The sequence below is a fragment of the Asterias amurensis genome, chromosome 8 (genome assembly GCF_032118995.1).
Source record: "Asterias amurensis chromosome 8, ASM3211899v1".
In the NCBI taxonomy this organism is placed as follows: Eukaryota; Metazoa; Echinodermata; class Asteroidea; order Forcipulatida; family Asteriidae; genus Asterias; species Asterias amurensis.
The window spans coordinates 12645722-12663347 of NC_092655.1; the positions used below are offsets into that span (position 1 = coordinate 12645722).

The 17626-nt window shown below is 40.5% G+C and overlaps 1 protein-coding gene across 1 annotated transcript in view; it reads left to right on the forward strand.

The window, feature by feature from the left end:
* LOC139940680 (high-affinity choline transporter 1-like) overlaps nucleotides 1-17347 on the forward strand; it is a 35760-nt gene extending 18413 nt beyond the window's left edge. Inside the window, exons 2-8 of the mRNA XM_071937043.1 lie at nucleotides 4205-4318; nucleotides 4723-4878; nucleotides 7196-7344; nucleotides 9286-9411; nucleotides 11274-11427; nucleotides 14009-14226; nucleotides 16031-17347. Coding sequence (XP_071793144.1) covers nucleotides 4205-4318; nucleotides 4723-4878; nucleotides 7196-7344; nucleotides 9286-9411; nucleotides 11274-11427; nucleotides 14009-14226; nucleotides 16031-16480 — 1367 coding nt within the window. The 3' untranslated portion in view covers nucleotides 16481-17347. The remainder of the gene's footprint in view (nucleotides 1-4204; nucleotides 4319-4722; nucleotides 4879-7195; nucleotides 7345-9285; nucleotides 9412-11273; nucleotides 11428-14008; nucleotides 14227-16030) is intronic.
* Nucleotides 17348-17626: the final 279 nt, after the last annotated feature.

Genomic DNA, 17626 nt, shown 5'->3' on the forward strand with positions numbered 1-17626 from the left:
TAAGGGACATACATTTATGTCCTCTACCTCTGATATCTGTTGTATAGTGTAACATTGGGTTGTTTGGGTAAGGGACATAAATTTACGTCCTCTACCTCTGATATCTGTTGTATAGTGTATTATTGGGTTGGTTGGGTAAGGGACATAAATTTATGTCCTCTACCTTTGCTTTCTGATGTGTAGTGTAACATTGGGTTGGTTGGGTAAGGGACATAAATTTATGTCCTCTACCTTTGCTTTCTGATGTGTAGTGTAACATTTGGTTGGTTGGGTAAGGGACATCAATTTATGTCCCCTACCATACCAACCTGTATGATAGACTTTGTACATTGCAACATAGGGGAAAAACGCTCACTTCATACTCCAGAACTTACGTGTTGGATAAATATCACATTTTTCATTGTCAGGCCAAGGTGTTAAAAACGGGAACTTTTACACACATAAAAACTGATTTTTTAAAAATTGTTTATGTGAATCACAGTTACAAGATTTTATACAGGTGTGTTGTCATTTTTTTGTTGATTTTCAGTATTGTTGTTTTTTAATTGTGGAAAAAGCTCCTATGAAGCATTGTTTTTGTCAACTGGATATTTTTACAGCATGTAGTTGTAAGTTTTGCATAATTGTAATTTATACATGACAAATGTTTTTATTGATGAACAAAAATAAACAATTTGTGTTAACACTTGAAGCCAAATAGTTGTGTGATCAGTATTTTTGGCTGTGCGATATTTAAGTAATTTGCATGGTTTTTTAACATGAGAAAAAAAAATAAACATGTTAAAAAAAAAAATATGCGCATAGTTTAACTGATTTGAAGAAATTCAGAAGTACAAACTGGAAACGCCCATTTCCAATTATGTTGAAATGTTTCCAATACTGTTATTACAACAAATGAGTTAAAACAACTTCGAAGTCTAGACACTTTCAGGTTGTGAAGATTTTATGTTCCTATTGTGGATTGGAAACGTCACTACATTCAGTTCCATTTATGCTGTCGTGGTTCGCCAATTTCTGTTAAACGTTTTGACTGTGCGATATTTAAGTAATTTGCATGGTTTTTTAACAAATGAGTTATTGCATGAGTGGTTGTAATGGTTTATTGTTCGACACATGCATTCTATATACTTCGAAGTCTAGACACTTTTAGGTTGTGAAGATTTTATGTTCCTATTGTGGATTGGAAACGTCACTACATTCAGTTCCATTTATGCTGTCGTGGTTCGGCGAAACTGGGGTTATGGTTCACCGTATTTGTATCCCATTATTTGCTTACTCGCATTATACCCTAAAAAAATCTTCTATGCCGTTGGTACGGTCAAAATGGGAGGTCTTTTATAATTTTGAAACAGCTAATTCCATGTTTCTTTTGAATTGACGTCAAAAGTGAGTTAGGTTGCTTAGCATCAAAGCCTTGTAGATGCCTGCATTGATCTGTAAAAATGTATTGCAAGTGAAGGCAATGGGAAAATTAAAGTCACCTGGAAGTGATTTTTTGTCAAAATAAAGCCTTTGTCACTAATATTATGTGTTTTGATGAGTGGAATGTGAATAATCATTTAACTAAGGTTCTAAAAACTAAGTTCTTATCTTATTTACAAATTTCAGAGCAGGCCCCGACGCGAGAGGGCGCTGTTCGTGACGTCAATCGAGGCGCGATATTTGAAGAGAAAATGCTGCACAGCGTTGAAAAAGACGTTGGACCGGACCACTAGGAACTATTGCTCTTGTGAGTCTGACCAGCCATTCAAACTGACCCCATCTTTAGTTGTTTTGCTGCAACCAGAGTAGCAATTCACTTTGTCGGCATTGCCGGAAAAATGCAAGAACACTTATTCGAAACGTACAAACTCACGACTTGGACTTGCATGTACTTTGCATGTGTGCTACGCGCATCAAGGCAAAGTCTGTCTCGATTGACGTCACAAAAGGGGTGGGCGGAGTTAACCCCTAAACAACTTTATTTATTTTTAAACATATAAATCGTTACAAACAATTACTAAAAAAAATGTTTTATTGTTACTTAACATAATATACTCTTATGTTTGTAAAAAAAAAAATTATATTTCCAGGTCCTTAAGTTTTTCTTATCGGTAGAAAAAATCATGAACCGTGCAGAGTCATAATTATTTGTGCCATCTTGAAGTTCATGACATATTTGTTGCAAAAGCGTAACCATGAGCTTTATTTTTATACTAACCTGGGGCTGATTTCACAAAGCCAAAGCAGTACAATTCAACGCAACCAAGATAAATTGTCAGTAGTGCCAAAGTGATTTGCATTGTGGCATAAAATTTTACCACCTAAGATTGATTTGCAGTTGAGATCACTCTGAGCTCTTTGTGAGACCAGTCCCTGGAAAACTACCCATTTATAAAACTTTACCTTAAAGTTCATGTGCTGTGGGAATCTAATTCGTACCAGGCCTGGTTCAGGAACTGCGGATTTTTCTCTAATTTGGGGAAGAAGAGTCGAGTTGGGTTCAGGGGTCGATTTCACTAACGCGTTTTGGTCATCGCAAACGCCGAAATCGATCGCTAAATCTAAAATCCATCGCAACTTAGCGATGGATTTTTAGTCGACGATTTCACTAAAACTTAACGATGAATATACTCGTCGCAAAGTTTTATTTAGCGATGACAAGCTTGCGATGACATGTTAGTGGTCGCAAAGTAAAAGTTCATCGCAAACTTATGATACATTGCGCCATTACGTGCTTAGTTATAGCGGTGTTCCTTTTGACGTATAAATTGCCAGTGATTTAGAGTAAAATGAGTGGCGCTACATTATTTTAGTCTTGCGGTCTTTTACCGGGTAGACTCAGATTGCCGATGACAACTATCAGCGACGCAACTGCAGCAAAGAGCCCCTTAATATCGGTAAAAAGGAGATACTATATGGGTTCGATTATTTTAACCATCATTTTTAGAAAAAAATAATGTGTAATGTATTGGCAAATTGACAGTGTGAAGCTTAGTATTATTTCTTCCTCCATGGTATTATTAGACAGATATGTCAGAATTTTCATCAATCCCACCGTTACAACAGATTTACGAAAACTGTTTACTAAAATCGAAAATTATAATACAGGCCATAGCCCTATAAATGCTTTAACCCTTTGTAAATGAGTGCCTAAACATCGTCCACAATAGTTCGTGTGCACCAACATGACAACGATTTACATATAAACTGCACAATGCCATTTCATTTCGAGCGACCACCAACGATTTTGTTGCCGGATGTCAAAGGTCACTACTTTTAGCCTCGTACAAAAAATTTATTTCCCTTTTAACGTCATCGCAATTGCGATGACTTTAGTGAAACGCAGAATTAGCGACATCGCAATTGCGATGGATTTGAGGTTTGCGATCTCATCGCAAGTGTGTTAGCGATGATCGCAAACATAGACGTTAGTGAAATCGGCCCCTGGTTTTTGAACAAATAACAGGTGCCTTTTCGAAAACCACGGCTTCGGCTTTGGATTCGGCTCAGAGGCTATAGCTTGTCTCCGCAGTTGTTTTGACAACATTGCGCGTGCTTTGCGTTACGTGGTGGTCAAAGCTTTAGAAGAGAGGACCATGAGAGGACGGAGCCTGAAGCCGAAGCCGAAGCCGAAGACGTGGTTTCGAAAAGGGCCTATTGTCCTGAGCTGCAATATGGGCCAAACGTGATCTCAACATGTTTGATGCCACTTCCACTAACTCTTTTTTGAAATGTAGATATAGGTTTTCTCGGTCAATTTCGGCAAATGAGCCAATTAAACCACCAAGCTATTTTATTTCGCGCGCAATCGAATGCTACTGAAAAGGGTTTTCGATTTCGTTTTATGATTAGTCAAATGTGATGTTGTGTCATTCGATTTAACAAAATAATCATTCAATTTAACAAATTCATCAAAGCAGCATTCAAATTTACAGAACGCTTCTTAAGGCGTGTGTGTCACGAAAAAGAATTACGATACGCCAAATTGAACAGAGTGCTAAAGGATATTGACTCGACTCAAAACGAAATTGAATGGCCGAATTCTGAATTTGAAACGAATGGGCCTGTTATGACGTATCTGCAAAAACTTCTGATGTGATTGTGTGTACCTTCAATAGTAGGATATTTCGGTGCAAAATTGATCAGCAGTAGAAAAATCCAAGCATCTTATCTTACTTTGGTTTTATCCTACTAGCAGTAAAACAATGTTGCTTCTTTTCAGCTACTTGGGTTGGAGGAGGCTTTATCAACGGAACAGCGGATAGCGTATTTTCACCCGGTTCGGGTTTGATATGGACCCTAGCGCCATGGGGATTCGCCGTGAGTCTCATACTAGGTAGGGCATAAATTCATCATAAATATCATAAAGTCACACTTTCCAAAACTCATCTGTTGTTCTGTTGAACAGTTCCCTATATTGAGTTTTACTCTCTAGCCTACACGGCTATACAGTTGTTTACTTCATGTCATTGAGAAATTTGCTTTGTGAAATGTAAAAGAATTAGCACAAAAATACCTTTGGCCGTTGGTAACTTTTAAAACCTTTGAACAGAATTGTTGACCCATTCACATCTAACAACCTCCCAGAACGCATCAGAAATTGTAACTCTTTGTCATCGTTTAAAAAATGTGTTAGTGTTAAAACTTGTTTGTGCTTTGATCTCGATGAAAAGGCGTTTTACAAATGCTCTGCTCTGTTGTATGTATGTATAATTATGTGTATACCTTTCGCCCATACAGGCGGGTTGTTGTTTGCCAAATCCATGCGGGAACAAGGCTACCTCACCATGCTAGACCCGTTCCAGCTGAAGTATGGGTCCCGGATGGGGGGCCTTCTGTTCCTTCCAGCCCTTTCTGGAGAGCTCTTCTGGTCATCGGCCATTTTGAATGCCCTAGGTACGGTCAATCTACAGTACCCGCTCGTGAAAATCGCTTTTAATGTGAGACTTTTTGGACGCTTGGTGGCAGCAGACTTACAAGGTGAAATCCATTGTTCTTGGTAATGTGCGCATGCTCAGAACTACGTAAACAATGGAAATTTACCTTGTAAGTCTGCTGCCACCAAGCATTCCGAAGTCTCACAGTGAAACTCTTCACTTCTACAAGCATGTCAATTATCATACACACAAAAAAGGATTCAAAAATGGTAAAGATCCAGTATAGTTGTGAAAGTGTTATTTAGTACACTACACCGCTGGTGAAGTTTCAGAGCTTCTAAGCCCAGACGCCTATTGTTTTCTTCGAGATTTGTACCTTAGCTATTTTGCTTAAAGGCAGTGGACACTATTGGCGATTACTCAAAATAATTATTAATAGCATAAAACCTTAGTTGATAACTAGTAATGGGGAGCTGTTTATTGCATAAAACATTAAGAGAAACGGCTCCCTCTGAAGTAACGTTTACTAGTTTTCGAGGAAGAAGAAATTTTCCACCAATTTGATTTCAAGACCTCAGAATTAGATTGTGAGGTCTCGAAATCAAGCATAAATTACGAAGACTCACGTGTGACAAGGGTGTTTTTTTTTCTTTCATTTTTTTCTCGCAACTTCGACGACCAATTGGGCCAAAATGTATACAGGTTTGTTATTTGATTCATATTATGTTGAGCTACACCAAGTGAGAAGACTGGCCTGTGACAATTACCAATAGTGTCCAATAGTCTTTAATGCTTTCACCAACAAACTTCCAATTTAGATCGCCTTATTCGTCAATGTATTCTGAAAAAGGAGGATAAACAAAATTGAGAAAAAATAGTCTTAGTATTTCTGGGCACGATGGTGCATTTAATATACTGATGTTCTTTAAAGGCAGTGGACACTATTGGTAATATTGTCAAAGACTAGCATTCACAGTTGGTGTATCTCAACACATGCATAAAATAACAAACCTGTGAAAATTCGGCTCAATCGGTCATCGAACTTGCGAGATAATAATGAAAGAAAAAACACCCTTGTCACACGAAGTTGTGTGCGTTTAGATGGTTGATTTCGAGACCTCAAGTTCTAAACCTTAGGTCTCGAAATCAAATTCATGGAAAAATACTTCTTTCTCGAAAACTACGTCACTTCAGAGGAAGCTGTTTCTCACAATGTTTTATACCATCAACCTCTCCCCATTACTCGTCACCAAGAAAGGATTTGTGCTAATAAATATTTCGAGTAATTACCAATAGTGTCCACTGCCTTTAAGGTATAGAAAATCAACCTGCATGTTTACCTCATCGCAACACGAAACAAATCATTGTACAAACAGATTTGTTTGTAAAGAGTTCAGTCGATTTCAACTGTGATTGCACTCCTTTTCAAATTGATAGACAGCTTTCCCACCCAGGGTACTTTTCACCCAGTATGAACCCATATTACGATTAGAATTGCCATTGTTAATGTTAGTCCAGCCAGAAAAACTTTGCCCGAGACCTAAATGAAGCCGGTTTGTATGAGAAAAGATACCCCTCCCCCCATGGCGAACTGTGTGCACACTTTGTCTAATAGCGCCCTCTTTTGAGTCACCCTCCTTCGCCCATGTAAATTTCCCATTACGGGTGCGTTCGTTTAGCTTCCCAGGGTGCAGGTCGACCCCGGTGTGTGGCTTTTTTTTTCCCATGACGAGTGTGTGCAGATAATTACCCACGTTCGTCCTTGAAAAAAAACGCCACCCACGGGGTCGACCCAGGGGAGCTAAACGAACGCACCCATAATGTTGACAGAATCTTTGAAAGACAGATTTGTCTATGACAACAAACCCTGTGTCGCAAACCCCGAATCTAAATTTAGAAATGACCAAGCTTTGTACATGAATGAAGCCTTGAAATAGACCCGAAATATGTACCTAAATAACAGTCCCGATATCGACCAACCGTCATGAAAAGCTGCAGTCTGATCGCCAGACAAATCCAACGAAACGAGTGATTATTGTAGCATATCAGAATGTCACACTAGTTTTTCATGGGTTCAGCTCGCGTGCATGCGTTAAAGGCACTGTACACGTTTGGTATTAATTAATCAAAGACAAGTATTCTCACTTTGTTATCACAACATAATGCATAAAATATCAAAATCTGTGAACTTTTTGTCTCATTCGGTCATCAAAGTTGCAAGAAAATAATGGAAATAATGCTACGTCAGATTACGTCATCGCCTGCACTTTCGTTTGCTGGGCTTGTCATGTGAACACAGCGTTGAAAATTTCCCCTGATTTTTTTAATATTTTTAGGATCAACACTCAGTGTGGTGCTCGGTCTTGACAGGACAGTGTCAGTTGTTGTTTCAGCCTGTATTGCTGTGGTGTATACATTCATCGGTGGTCTTTACTCAGTAGCATACACCGATGTCGTGCAGCTATTATGCATGTTTATCGGCCTGGTAAGAAATTTGTGGTGCGTAAACGCATCGTCATGTCCTTCTTAAAGACACTGGACACTAATGGTAATTGTCAAAGACTGTCTTCTCACTTGGGGTATCTCAACATTATGCATAAAATAAAAAACATGTGAACATTAATTTGAGCTCAATCGGTCGTCGAAGTTGCGAGATAATAGTGAAAGAAAAACACCCTTGTCACACGAAGTTGTGTCCTTTCAGATGCTTGATTTCGAGACCTCAAATTCTAAATCTGAGGTCTCGAAATCAAATTCTTGGAAAATAACTTTTTTTCTCGAAAACTACGTGACTTTCTCACATTGTTTTATACTATCAACCTCTCCCCATTACTTGTTTCAAAGTAAGTTTTTTATGCTAATAATTATTTTGGGTAATTACATTGGTAGTTACTCAAAATAATTATTAGCACAAAACCTTTCTTTGTAACGAGTAATGGGGAGAGGTTGATTATAAACAATGGAGGGACTGTAATTGATTTTCCAAGAATTTGATTTTTGGTTACCGAAAGGAATAAAAGTTTACACCATTAAAGGCAGTGGACACTGTTGGTATTTACTCAAAATAATTATTAGCATTAAACCTTACTTGGTAACAAGTAATGGGGAGAGGTTGATAGTATAAAACATTGTGAGAAACGGCTCCCTCTGAAGTGACATAGTTTTCGAGAAAGAAGTAATTTTCCATGAATTTGATTTCGAGACCTCAGATTTAGAACTTGAGGTCTCGAAATCAACCATCTAAACGCACACAACTTCGTGTTACAAGGGCGTTTTCTTCTTTCATTATTATCTCGCAACTTTGATGATCGATTGAGCTCAAATTTTCACAGGTTAGTTATTTTGTGCATATGTTGAGTTGACCAACTGTGAAGGCTAGTCTTTGACAATTACCAATAGTGTCCACTGTCCACTGCCTTTCAGCAAATCTCACATTTAATAAATAGAGATCGGTGGTTATACACCTGTGCATTGAAATCCAATAAGCTCAAACAATGAAACCGTGCACGCGTGTGAGCGCTGCACACAACTTTAAGCCTATGATAGCTTGAACATCTGACGTCACACTTCCACACTCTAAAAACTCCCGGGTCAGAATTGAACCGGATTTGGGTCCAGGGCGCCAGACCCACTTATGGGTCAGTTTGACCCGGAATCCGTGTCAATGTGACCCGGAATCCGTGTCACTGTGGCCAGAAATTTGAAACGGATTGACACGGATCCCGGGTCAATATGACCCAGGAATGGGTCTGGCCCCCTGGGACTCAAATCCGGGTCAATTCTGACCCGGGAGTTTGGAGAGTGCAGGCTTATGAGTAACGCCAAATGAGCCTGCCTGACCGAATGCTGCCAGATGTACCTTTTCACACGCAGAGATTTGTTGTCAATTTTCATGCCTGTGTACATTGTTACACAGTGAATAAATCAAGTTTATGATTTGTATAATACAAACATTATGCACTCGCTGCATGCAGACGACGAAATGCAGACGAGGGCAGACGAGGGCAAGCTTACAAATCACTCGGACCATGGAGGTAGAAATAGTAAATAAATGATGGCGCTGTCCAATTCAGTGACATTTTGAGACTGTTGACTTGCAAAACATAAATGTTTTCAAGGTGTTTGGGTGGGGCCCATGTCAGTTTAAATATATCTCTGTAAGTTGGGTTGATCGTAGGGTGTGTGGTGGGTGAATTTATTTGGGGTGACCGAGCAAGCCACAGTCAGAACGCAGATTTGGAAGTCTTGCGTCACTGCACGTTTATCCAATGCAATCATTGTGTCCTAGAAATCATTTGGGGCTGTAAAGCAAGTGCCATCCTTGTGGATTAAGACCACAGGGGACTATAATAGGTCTTCATGATTGACCTTTAACTAGGGGCTGTCTTGTTTATGCGGTTTCTTCCAACACATGATTTCTTTTCAGTGGGTAGCCGTGCCATTTGCAATGACCAATGAGGCAGTGGAACCAATATTTACCACAACTGAGCGTTGGATCGGCACTGTTGAACCAAAGTTCGCCGGGAATTGGGTTGACTTCGCCCTCCTTCTTGTAAGTTTCTAAGCCATGTGATCACCCTGATTTTGCATAAAGTCCAACTTGTATTAGGTTTTGTAAAAGTCCATAGTAAGTAGTGTAACTAATAGCGGGGGTCCAGGTACCAGTCTGAGAAACAAAGGTTGCAAAAAGGCGATCGGCACATTACAAATAATCCTCATACTGACACACATTACAAATAATCCTCATACTGATACCACATCACAGCGCGCAACTGGAAGGTTTGGCAATTTGTGGCAGTTACCTTGGTAACATTAATTAACATGCCTGTGATATTTTTTCACAGGACTTGGGAAAGTACTGAGTTTATAATGCACTTGCTCACCATTTTAATGTAATTTTGATATGTGTACACTTCTGAACTTTTCGTAATTATCGAGTAAAAAATCAGGCCCCTACCTAAAGGTTTTTTGAAAAACTAAAAACACTTCTGCCGTTGAGAGCGGGCGTCAAAGGACAATGCCGCTGACGTCATTTGTGGGAGTTTGCTTTGTTATACATCCACGCTGCAACAAAGCGGCTTTATCTACTTATGACGTTTTGAGAGTGATTACGTAACGGGGCTTTTCGCAAATCTCGCAGAAAAGCTCTGGACCAGGGCATACAAAATGATTGTTTTTTTACACAATTGAAACCTATTTATAATCATATGACTCGATTTCCTTATTCATCGAAAACATTTTTAGTGGAATTCAGCAAAGTTCACGACTTGACATTTTCGTTCAAGCAGGTCTTTAATATTCTTTATACCTGATGCAAATTTAACATCTCTTTAACAACTAATAATATCCCTCTTCTCGAAGTTCTGTTGTTATCTTCAAACATTAATACGACGGAGTATTCATTGTTTAATAAGCAGACGAACAAGAAACAATTCCTTACTGTTCCCTTGGACCCGCGGGTGTTTCGTACGCAGCGCTGGAAATCGGCCAACGCTGGAAACGATCAAGGTGATGTACACCGGTGGTGTACAGACCCAGGTCCGAGCCATGTAACATGCGTTTTTGTTGCATGTCACGTGATTGGTTCTCGACCAATCAAACTTCACAGTTTGTCACCGAGGATATAACAATCTATGTTATATACCTCGGTAACAAACTGTGAAGTTTGATTGGTCGAGAACCAATCATGTGACGCGCAACAAAAACGCATGTTACATGGCTCGACGGGCCGGGTAACATGTACACCGGTGTACATCACCTTGATCGTTCCCGGCGTTGGTCGATTTCCAGCGCTGTGTACGAAACAACCGCGGGTTCGAGGGAATTTTTTCTTGTTCGTCTGCTTACTAAACAATGAATATAGTCCGTCGTAATAATGCTTGAAGATGACAACAGAATTTCGAGAAGAGGAATAACAATTATACAAAGGTGTAACAAAACAATTGTTGCTGCACGCTGTGACGGGGTCCATGGGTTTTGTACACCCTCGAGGGGAAATGGCACCCTCGGCTTCGTCTCGGGTGCCATTTTCCCCCTAGAGTGTACAAAACGCCATGGACCCCGTCACAGCGTGCAACAATTGTATAATGGGTGCGTGGGTTTCTTTGTACAGCTGGCCCTGGTACCACATCCTGCCACGAGGTACTACCTTCTATGGGTAGGCCTACATGGGTTTCTTCTGTACAGCTGGTACATGGAACCACAGAACTACGGAACCATCACACAGGGCTACCACAAAGGCCATACCTTCCAGGCTGTGGAACTTGTGTACTGTGGCATTTTGTGGCATGCACGCGCCAGTTGAGTCTAGGCGAGTGCAACGGTGTAGAATATTTTAAGTAATATAGGTATACCTCCACGTTTCAAAGTAGTTACAATGGCAGGTGTAAACTTGTTTCCTCTCAAACACTGCAGATTCTTGGAGGTATTCCATGGCAGGTGTATTTTCAGCGGGTGCTGTCTTCTAAGACTGCTAAAGGGGCTCAAATCCTGTCCTTCACGGCAGGTGTTGGTTGCATCGTCATGGCCATTCCTCCCATTCTCCTCGGTGCTGTTGGTGCAAGTACAGGTAAAAATGATAAACGTTAATTCAAGCCGCTTTCGTCTAGACAGTGAAACAAACGATTAATTCAATCTCAAAGTATTAACTTTTACCAATTTTAAACCAGATCTTTATTCATAACAGATACACTTGTATTTTGATAATCACGCAAGCGCGAGTGAAATACGGACAAATTAATAGAACAATAGCGCTTCGGCTTCCCATCCCATCCAACGAGGCCGAATAATGGAGTCCAATAAGTTAAGGAGAATATACTCTAAAGTGACTCGACTCGTGTCTTCAATGTACCTCCCCTTCCACTCGAATCTACATTTTCTCGTCAATTCTCCTCAACTTATTTAACTCTATTATTAAATTATTGTGGCCCGTCGGATCGCATGCGCAGTAAGGATGACGCGCACCTGTTCCACCAGTCAGACATGGTTCTTTGAATCAAGTTCCAAAGATCAGCCGCGAGCAGTAATATTATCTTTCTCGGGGATAAGTTAGTGTGTCAACTTAAAGGAAGAGTAATAAGGGAATAAAAGAGTGACGATGAGTTCTTAAACTGCCGTTTAAAACCGGCAGGGTTATGGCCGAGCGGGTTTTATGGCCAAGCAGGCTTTACTTTTTCTCCTAATGCTGGCGGACGAAAAGTGGCCAAATGCAATTTTCTATTTCTCTTCTTTTCAGCCAGCTGAAAAGCAGATTTTACTCTGGCGGCCGAAAAGTGGCCATCTCCTTTTCTTGTTTCAGATACCGGAAAATCAAATTTAACGTAGGGAGCAGGTGGCCGAAAAGTGGCCATTTGCTTTTTTTCGCTTTCAAAGGACGGCCCGTGAACGTGAACCATAAAACGCGCACAATGCACGAGCGCCGAACTGTGTTTATGCTTGTGTTGGCTGTTGGGGAACCAATCACGTCAGTCAGTCGATACTGGAAGAAGTAGGCCTTTTTTGTGATGACCGCGCATCCAAAATAGACTTCAAGGATTCTTTCCTTATACAAAGAACACGGTCAGTCATACAGTTCCCCGTGTGGTTTAATTCAAATGAAACGGGTAACACGTTTGGACTTGTTCAATGAACTGAAACATTCACTGGTGGTCATTTGGACGAAAAAAGCAAATGGCCACTTTTCGGCCACCTAGGTAAAATTTGAATTTCCGGTATCTGAAAGAAGAAAAGGAGATGGCCACTTTTCGGCCGCCCGAGTAAAATCTGCTTTTCAGCTGGCTGAAAAGCGGAGAAAAAGAAGGAAAAAAATTGCATTTTCACGAAACGTAAAATCTGCTTTTCTACTATTCTGGTAGCAGACATGCAAATGGCCGTTTTTCATCCGCCAGCATTAGGAGAAAAAGTAAAACCTGCTTTTCAGGTAACAGAAAAGTAGAAACGTAAAAAATGCATTTTCACAAAACGTTCAATCTACTTTTCAGGCAGCAGGAAAGTAGAGAGGAGAATTATTGATATAAAAAACCCATAAAATCTGCTTTTCTGCAATTCTGATACCAGAAAAGCAGATGTCCACTTTTCGTCCTCCATATTGCTGCCAAAACACAAAGGTTTTGCCCGGCGGTATGCGCGCGAATTATGTTATGGTTTTCGTGTGACGTCAGAGGTCACATCGTCTATAGGGTGCTTTCGTTTAGCTTCCCTGGGTCGACCTAGCAGTGCTCACTCGGGTGAGCCCCTGACAAGAGCTAAACGAACGATCACATTCGCCCTCTCGTGGTGACGGCATGTACCTCAGGTCACCGCCAACTGACCCACTCCAAAAGCAGGGCACCGGGGGCTGACCCGGGTGAGCCCCGTCAAAGCTATTCGAACGTACCGGGGCAGACCGGGGTCGACCCAGGGAAGCTAAACGAACGCACCCATAGTTAGCCTGAACATCTGACGTCACTCTTCGAGCCTCGTGAATAACGCCAGGGACCTTCCTCCAAACCGGCCTGTGCATTCACCTTTTACCTAAACTAATTTCACATAGAGATACGCAGTCAAATTCTATGGCGGACGTGGTAGGATTGTACTGTTTGTGCAATATGGAAAGCTCATGTCATTGTGCACATTATTGGTTGCATCCCAAAATGGTTCGATTAGCTTCCCTTGGTCTACCCCGCGGTGCTCATTCGGCTGAGCCCCTGACAAAAGCTAAACGAACGATCACTCACCGCTCTCGTAGTGACGTCATGCACCTGGGGCCAGCCCCAAGTGGTCCACTCCGCAAGCAGGGCACTGGGGGCTGACCCGGGTGAGCCCCTGGACTGACGTCAAAGCTATACTCGAACGCACCGGTAGCAGACCGGGTTCGACCAAGGGAAACTAAACGAACGCACCCATCGTATACAATATCATTGTATTCAATGGAATCACTTGATCTTGATAGCAGGTACCTGTCTATCTTTCCTTGCGGATAAAGACAGCTATATGGACCCAGTCTAGCGCGTAGTCTGCATCTAAACGTATCCGAAAACAACCGGTTATAATTACCTCCAGCTGGTTATTATCAATCGTTTAAGCACCCCACGTGACGCACTCTCCACCTATTAAAGGAACAGCGAACTGTCTGAGGTATTTTATGAATATCTTATAAATCTTTCTTTCAGATTGGAACGCAACAGGGTTGAATATGGAGACAATGAACCCGTACGATCAAAGCAGTCTGATACTGCCATTGGTCATCCAGTTCTTGACTCCACCAATCGTTTCTTTTATCGGACTGGGAGCCGTGGCAGCTGCTGTAATGTCATCTGCAGATTCGTCTCTTCTCTCGGCCAGTTCTATGTTCTCCCGTAACGTCTACAAATTGATCTTTAGACCAAAGGTATACAACTTTGATGACCGAAAAGTCTCAATTTAGAGTAATATCTTTACGGTTTTCACATAATTTTTTGAATTGTAAGCTTGAACTGCAAACACCGGGGTACGTTTTATCACAAACGTAAACGATAGACTGCAGGACTTGCAGTACCTGCAATAACAAGGTTGTGGGATCGAATCCCCCAGCTAACCGCTGATTTCACAATGACCAGAATAAATATTGTCGTAGTTAATTAATCACAATTCCTTGATTTGTTTAACTCATAATCATAAACGTTAAACCAATGTTTTTAAGAGAGATTGGCTGTTGCCAGCTAGGTGTTTATATCCCTTGTGGGAGTTTGCCGAGTTCCCTTGATGGGAAGATCATTCAAACAAACAAACAAACAAACAAACAAACAAACAAACAAACAAACAAACAAACAAACAAACAAACAAACAAACAAACACACAAACAGACAGACAGACAGACAGACAGACAAACAAACAAACGAACAAACAAACAAACAAACAAACAAACAAACATAAAAGGTTTATCGTTTTTTAAGACAGACCCGAGTGGCGTGTCGTGGCCGAGTTCATACTTTCCATACGAATGCGATACGAACATTTTTTAGTAATTAGTTCATATATAGTGTTTGAGGCATTGCTTGGACGGTAAGGTATCAATGTATATTTGGTTTGCGGTAACACCATGTGTGTATCTATACTTGCAGGGAAGAGTTTGTTCTTAGAGAATTGCTTGTTTATTTTACTACCCGCGGAGTAGATGTTCGGGGTTCGGGAGACTTCTCAGTTCTGAAAAGAATTGCCCTGCTTTTCAACTATAACCTGGTCGGATGGTATGGAAAATGGGCTGGGACTACTACTAAAGCTTACAGGATCGTGATTCTACCGCAGAGTACATTTCTTAAATTGGTCTCTTAATTGGTCTCGTAATTAGTTCGCAACGAAAAAAATTAGCATCATTTGACTTGGATCGGGCGAGTTGGTAGTAGATAAAAATGTGCTTGAAACCGATTGTTGTGTGCATGTGGTTAGAAAGAAGTTTTATAAGTAGGATACAACGATCCACACAAAACAATATCAGAGATATTTTTTGGAATTTCATATTGACGGTTTCAATACAGCCAGAGCATAAAGTATCACACGAGATATAATGCTACTTGTGAGGCCAGCGCAGATTTGTTATGAATACTCGTTATGAAAATTCCCGTTGCGAATTTATGACGTCAACATTCGATTCGCATTCGCAGGAAGTATGAACCAAGCTCAAACCTTTCAAAATGTTCAAAGATGTGCAAAACAGTTTTGTGTATGGTGAAAAGCACAATCCCACCGCCGCAATATTTATCAAGTGATAGAAAGGTATAGACCATACGTTGAATGCAGAGCCCAATAGGACTTTCAGGACGCTTGGTGGCAGCAGACTTACCAGGTAAAATCCATTGTTCTCGGTAATGTGCGCATGCTCAGAACTACGGACCTGGTAAGTCTGCTGCCACCTAGCGCCTCAAAGTCTCCCATTATCAATATTCTGGTAGTGAAACCAAGGATACCCCAAGTGAATGTTTTAAATGCAGAATGTATTGATCCACAAATATATTCCTCCTTATGACGTCTTGAACTAACACGGCACGGCAATTTAACTTTGATGAGTAAAATTTACAAAATGGCCGACCGTGTAAGTTCGCATTATTATGACCATGCAGTTTAGAGGCATATCTGCCCTACGTAAAAAAAAACCTTTAAAAAAAAACCCAGTATTGACATTGATAATGATAATGTGTCTATCTTCACTCCAACAGGCCAGTGAGACAGAAGTGATGTGGGTAATGCGCCTAAGCATCGTTCTGTTTGGTGCCCTGGCAACGACACTCAGCCTTTTTATCACCTCTATTTACGACCTCTTCGTTCTGTGCGCGGATTTTGTCTACGTGGTCCTCTTTCCTCAGCTCTTCTGCGTTGTGTATTTCTACAAAAGCAACACATATGGCTCTCTACTGGGCTACATCATTGGGCTGTTTCTACGGCTGGGTGGTGGGGACCCAACCCTCATGATCCCGCCGCTTATTCAGTACCCCTTCTTCGATGAAACTTACGGGCAGTTGTTCCCTTTTAGGACCTTGGCCATGCTTGTGTCCTTTGTGACCATTCTCATTGTGTCTTACCCCCTGGACTATTTATTCAGGAATAATAAAATACCAATGAAATATGATTTCTTCAAGTGTTTCACCAACGGTGAAGAAGAAAAATAGTCCAAGACAAAAGGGTTCTTCATGTGGGAAAAGATGCCTAGATTTGTAACCGATATACTTTTATTGTTCCTCCCTTTTCGATACATTGTAATGTGTGTATAGTATAATTTTTTTTTAGATTGTCTATTTTTAATGCCTTAGATTTGTATGTTATTTTAACAGAGCATTGATGCCGATGTGCTTTATACATGGTGCCTATTATTATTGTGGCTCAGCGTCCGCCATAGGTCGCCAAGGAAATTGTACGGTGACTTCAGGCACTGACTGGACACTATAGTCACTCAAAATAATTGTTATCATACAAACTCATATCCAGACGAGCAGTGGAGAGCTTTTGGTAGTATAAAACATGAAAAACGGCTCCCTCTGAAGTAACGTATATAGTTTTTGAAAAAAAGAAGTTATTTTTTACTCTAAATGACTTCGGGCCTGAAGTCTTTAATACGGTGGCCCACAACTGTGCTTTTTGTTTTGCCGTGGCGCTTTTTGTTTTGCCGTGGCGCTTTTTGTTTTGCCGTGACAGTTGTGGGCCACCGTACTTTAAAGCCATTAGACACTTTCGGAACAGAATTGTTTTTTTAAAGTTCACAGATTTATAAATAACTTACAGGGTTTACAGAAGGTAATGGTGAAAGACTTCTCTTGAAATATTATTCCTTGAAATGCTTTACTTTTTGAGAAAACATTAAAACAATATCAATTCTCGATAGGAGAATTACGGATTTATTTTAAACACATGTCATTGTCATGCCACGGCGAAACCGTGCGGAAACAAGGGTGGGTTTTCCCGTTATTTTCTCCCAACTCCGATGACCGATTGAGCCAAAATGTTTTCCTTTAAGTTGTTTGGACGTTCAGCTGTTGGGTGAAGTTATTGCTGAATATATTTTTATATATTTTGGGTTGATATTAATTTGCTCCTTGTTAACGGGATTGTGTTCAGCGGAGTGCATAATCTGCCATTGACATTGTTTTTTAATGAAAATATGTATTTTATATAATAATTATTTATTATTAATTATCAGCTTATGGGTTATTACTCTCAATACGTATGATTTGAAACATATTTTAATGAGTATGTCTTCGGCCACGTTTGAATTCAGTTCAGTGTACAAGAAAAGAAGAATTTTGTGGACCTTGCACAGC